Source organism: Stegastes partitus, unplaced genomic scaffold (assembly GCF_000690725.1).
Source record: "Stegastes partitus isolate 25-593 unplaced genomic scaffold, Stegastes_partitus-1.0.2 Scaffold499, whole genome shotgun sequence".
Taxonomy (NCBI): Eukaryota; Metazoa; Chordata; class Actinopteri; family Pomacentridae; genus Stegastes; species Stegastes partitus.
This window is the reverse complement of record NW_007578230.1, coordinates 1-5,318: the sequence shown is the minus strand read 5'-3', so window position 1 is coordinate 5,318 and position 5,318 is coordinate 1. Positions and strand designations below refer to the sequence as shown.

The following is a 5,318-nucleotide window of genomic DNA, read 5'->3' as shown; positions in this document are numbered from 1 at the left end:
AAAAACAAAGCTGTGATTTGGTTTTATCTCTAATTTAAACTTATGACACAATACAATATTAAGTGAGAAGAGTTTATTCAAAAAAGCAAATTGCTCACAGATGTTCACAGTGCTTCCTTCTGGGAGAGCAGATGAGCCCTTTATGCACACTTATACATTAATTCCACACTGCACTACTAACAGCGCAACTTTATAATACAAAAGGACTTTATAGGTTCAGGGTAATGATAATTATTCACACATTGTTGTATCACAAATTATAATGCCAAATATTACTGTTTATTAAAACAGTTAGTCAATAAAATAAAAAAAAATAAAAAAATCCAATGATGAAAACATTATTATTGAAAGGGTTTCTGTTTGACTTCCATATACATTTAGAACCTGCAATCCTTCTTAAATCACACTTTTGGTCTTGAATTGTGTGTGTGTAAACTCTACAAAAACACAATTTAATGGAAGTGCCAAAAAATGCAAATTTGAAACGGTGACGTATATACATATAAAAATAGACTATATGATTTAATCGTGTCTCTGTGTAAAATAACATGTCTTGTCCACTTTGTGTTTTTTGCATCATTCATCCAAATGTGAGGCTTGCTGATATAGATGCATGATGATGATAATAATGATGATGATGATGATGATGATCACGGTGATGATGATGATGATGATGATGATGATGATGATGATGATTATGCTTGATGATCCTTATGCTTTGAGGGCTCAACCTCTCCATCAACCTCCATCAACCTTCGTCACCATCTGGATGGTCGAGAGGGGCTTGACTTTATATTCGGACAGAGTGGCACTGTCGTTATCCAGTTGCTTATCAATATAGATCAGCTTCACATCACCCGCGCTGTATCCTACACACACACACACACACACACACACACACACACACAGGAGAGAACAGAGTGTCATACATGCAATGTCTTGTAGATCTGCTCTGCGATACATGTTTTTTTTTTGTTTTTTTTTTTTAATATCCTGTTTTGTTAAGTTGCACAATGTAAAAACTGAAACCTAAAAAAAAAAAGTCTCATTTTACAGAATTTCTTCCTTAGAATTTATAATTTACTTCTGTATTTTTTAAAGATGTGGGGTATTTTTTGACATTAAAGGCTGTTAAAATGAGAACACGATACCATATGTTAAATTACTATCATCAACTATTATCGATAACAACATGCCGGAGTTCTTCTCTCCATACTGCATCTTTGCATAATATACAAGATTATACCCAGTTTTCTCACGTGCACTATCCCATATGCCATGTGCAACACATGTACCTCATGTGCAATATCATACTGTATCAGATTTTATTTTAAATCATCGTCTCCAATATATGGATCTACAGTGCAAAGCTCTATTGTATTGTATTTCTCAGCTCTTCCAATTTATAGTTTTATTTGTTCTCTCTTCTTCCTGTTCCTGTTTTGTGCTCTTTTCCTGTATCTGCTGCAACAACGGAGTTCCCCCATTGTTGGTGAACAATAAGGTGCGCTCTAATCTAACAACAGGTTTTAATATGGATTTTTATTTTATTATTTTTTGCAGTTATTGCGATGAACATGTAAATGAAAACTTTTTTCAGTGATGAGTAATTTTATGGCCAAACATAAAAGAACGAATTGGCATTTGTAAAAAGAACAAAAACAAAAAACAGATTTTTAGCTACGTTGTTATTTACAGGTTTTTTAAACATTTTTTAAAAAAGTTAATTATTACATCTTACTGTGATTTCACTACATATTATCTGCTATTGCAAACTGTAAGAAATCACAACTAAAAACTGTTCACTTTTTCAATATGGGTTGATTTGAAAAATATTTTGTTTATGTTTTGAAAAACATGCAAAGCAAAATAGGGCATTTTCCTTCATAAAATAGAAAGTATCACTTATGTGTGTGTTTGTGTGTGTGTGTATTTACCTGACAATTTTGGAAACTGCTTCACTGCTTCCTGCTTCAGCCTACCCACAGTCACGTATGGAAGGCGCTGCTTGGTATTGTGCAGCAGGTTGATGGTCTTCATCTCTCCTGTGTAGGAGCTGAGAACCAGCTGGTCCGTTCGACACATTTTCTTTGTTGTGATCTGCGTGAGGCGACGCCGAGATCCTTTCCAAGAGCTTTCACATTCAGTCAGATGTCTTTGTTTTATACTGTCACCAAAATAGGGGGCAGTCCTTTCGCTTTTATCACATTGTATCATATTTCATGTCACCATGACCCCGTTTGCTCATTTAGGAGACTTTATTGTCATGTATATCATAAAAACCAAAGTTTGAGCATCCAAAATGAGAGCAAATGTCTTGTGTCAGGCGATTTTTACTTCACTTTTTAATTCTTATTCAGAATTACTTTCATTTTTGGAAATGCTGCACAAAAACTTCCTCTTATTGATTTATTTATTTCTAAATGCATTTCTCTATGCTTTTGTGCTGTTAGTCACAACTCTCGCTTTAGACTAAGTTAAATTGCAAGTATACAGTCAAATCTTTGAATAAATGTGGGGTCACAACAACACATTTTGCAATATAGCCTTAATTCAAGTGACATATCAACAAGCATTTATTATTATCATCTTATATTATACATATATGTTTATATTTTTTAGAAAGACATACAAAGAAATATTTCCACACAAGTGGCAATGTAGCAAAAAAATAAAAACAGAAATCCCCCAGAACACCGGCCATGCTGGAAAGTCCCCTGCTTATTGTCAGTTAATCTCCAGCCTGTGAAGAGAAATCACGTGGATGATAGCAGCACGACACGCCATCGTTTCCACACTGTGGGTTCCGTAGTTTATATCTGTTGATCAAAGAAAACGACGGTACAAGTACATGCATGTTTGGTTTTTAGGTTGTTCGTCTTCACCGTGCAACCACTGTCACATCAACTATTAAAAAATGTGTCTGTGCTGTTAAGGCATTTTGTCCACACTTCCTCCTACGTACGCGCTGCAGCAGTGCAGCCTTTCCATTACGCGCTGACGACAGCTCTCCAAACACGGTGGTCACTCGCAGATCTCCCGTACAGGTAAAAACACAGCCTGATTCAATCACAGCATCACTGATTTGCATGTTAAATACGTCCGATTCAGCTGAAATTAATATATCTGAAGGCTGATCCGTCTGAAAGCTGAGTTTCTAGTTGATTTACGCACCGGGACGCGCACCCTCAGTGTCTGCTAGTCTGCGTTTTACTGTTGTATTGAACATCCAACATGTAGCTGCTGGTGCCCCCAACACCCCCTCCCCTAAATTGTTTGCTTTTAGAAGTGAAACCGAAAGTAATTTTGTTGCTCCTCGCCTGCTGCTGTTGGTTATTTGCAGGAAACTCAAACGCACCATTTTTAAATGGGCTCCAAAATGACAACTCCAGCAGCTATACAGGAGAAATGTTACGACCCAAGTGATAAAACACTGAAATTTGTGGATGGAGAAGACGGCTTAGACTGTAAGTAGACCTCCTTTTTAAATTCCTCAAAGAAATGACACAAGATATAATGGGTTCAACTATATGACCAAGATATTGCTTTTTGTTTATGTGTAACTTTTTTTTTTTTTCGCTTGTCTGTCCTTTTTCTCAGTTTTGTGTGAAGGCTTCAAGTCTCTAAGAGCTCAGATGTCCTGTGGTCATGCTGTGACCCCGACGTCTCTCACCAAATGGTGTCTCATGCAGCTGGACCAGGTAGGATACTAGTGATGGATGGTGTGAACTTGATTTCTAAATAATACAGTTTCTGTTCACAAAGTACATTATGAAAGCTCAGGCGAATCGGTAAAATAATGATAATAATGAGAATAATAATAATCAGGGTCTTGTTACTGTTCAGTGCGGCTGAAGAAGTTTTCATATTCTATAAACACCCGTTCCAGAGACGATCAAGTTATTTTATGTATTGTTAACAAGTCCATATGGTGTGTTACATAAGCTACTAGACACCTCATCCACAGTATGGCTGAGCCCTTCCACCTTGAAACTGCAATGCACTGACAGTCTCAAAAACACAGATTTAGACTTCCTGGGATTCATATGTAACACACCTAAGGGACCAATCATATCGACTTCCTGGTGGGACTTTCTGTATCACTTTTCTTCTTCAGAATCGGTTTCAGGTTCTAACGTGTGAATGAATTACTCCAAAAATAACTTGCCATTGTGTTTGTGTAAAGTAGCTCAACAGCGTTTGAGCACAGCCGCGTGTGAGCTGGTGTGCTGATCTGCAGTGAGTGGGTGGAGAGAGAGGAGGGGTCTTCATAGATTTTTAAAGGAAATTATGGGGTAGAGATACATATAAGTCATTTTATAGCAGGAAAAATAATGACACGATGATGCAGATTTTTTGTTCAAACTGTGCACTTTTTGATATTTCATTTCAGGGTGAAAGCAAGTTTGTGTGTGGCCAGTTTGGTTGTGCCGCTGAGTGGCCTTATGTGGAGGTTTGTAAAATGGCTCTTCTGACTCCTGGAGAGAAGAAACATTTTGAAGAAACGTTGGCCTTCAATGCTGCCAGACAGAACTTTCATATCAAAGCAGTAAGTGTACCTTTGAAAATATAATATTCACTAGTTGCTCTTGTGACACTGTTACTTAGTATTAGAATTAAATAATAATAATAATAATAAAACCTTAACTGTTTTCTTTCACTATGTCTATGTGATAGTGTCCTGGATGCAAATCCTTTGTGATGAGAAAGAGTGACTCCAACCTGTGTGTCAGCTGTGAAGTGTGCACAGCAAAGAAGGGAAGGACTTATAAATTTTGTTGGCAGTGTTTGAGGACATGGAAGGGTCCACAGCCACGATCAGACTGTTGTGGAAATGATGGCTGCTGCAACCAGATCCTAAGAACCCTGCAAACCTGCCCAGATATTGTCTTTGAGTCTGTGGTGGGAGTCCCTGGGTGTCCCTCCATCCGGGCCTGTCCCACCTGTGGCTCACTGCTGGAGCACAGCAAGAAATTCTGTAAATCCATTATTTGTCCCCGATGTAAGGTGAAGTTCTGTTTTGTGTGCTTGAAGCTCTTTATCGAATGTATGAAAACGAGTAAACCTTACGGATCGTGCAGCAGCGGTGTCGCCCCCAGACAGACCTCTGTACCTGTGTTGCATGGTTTGAACCACACCAGGCCGTCTTCCCTCAAGTAAATTCCCTCAAAGCAAATATGATCATATTTGTGTTTTGTTTGTGAGAAATTTGCTGCCAAATATAATTATTATAACTGATACTTGTCTTAATTACAGGGATGACAATAAGTCAGAACATGTATATATGTGTACAAACTTTAAATTCAGTATATTTAGTT

The 5,318-nt window shown here is 37.6% G+C and overlaps 1 protein-coding gene and 1 long non-coding RNA gene across 2 annotated transcripts; one reads left to right on the top strand and one right to left on the bottom strand.

The window, feature by feature from the left end:
* Positions 1 to 58: 58 nt before the first annotated feature.
* On the bottom strand, positions 59 to 2,124 carry LOC103361342 (uncharacterized). The gene is made up of 2 exons (XR_520400.1): positions 1,938 to 2,124; positions 59 to 869 (listed from the first exon to the last, which is right to left on the bottom strand). It is a non-coding gene; the product is annotated as an uncharacterized LOC103361342 (long non-coding RNA).
* Positions 2,125 to 2,256: 132 nt separating this feature from the next.
* Positions 2,257 to 5,312, top strand: LOC103361341 (uncharacterized). Its single transcript, XM_008287393.1, has 5 exons — positions 2,257 to 3,047; positions 3,344 to 3,467; positions 3,601 to 3,701; positions 4,394 to 4,549; positions 4,678 to 5,312. Exons 2-5 carry the CDS (start codon positions 3,368 to 3,370, stop codon positions 5,158 to 5,160), a joined length of 840 nt encoding a protein of 279 aa, XP_008285615.1. The 5' UTR covers positions 2,257 to 3,047; positions 3,344 to 3,367; the 3' UTR covers positions 5,161 to 5,312.
* The last annotated feature ends 6 nt before the right edge of the window (positions 5,313 to 5,318 follow it).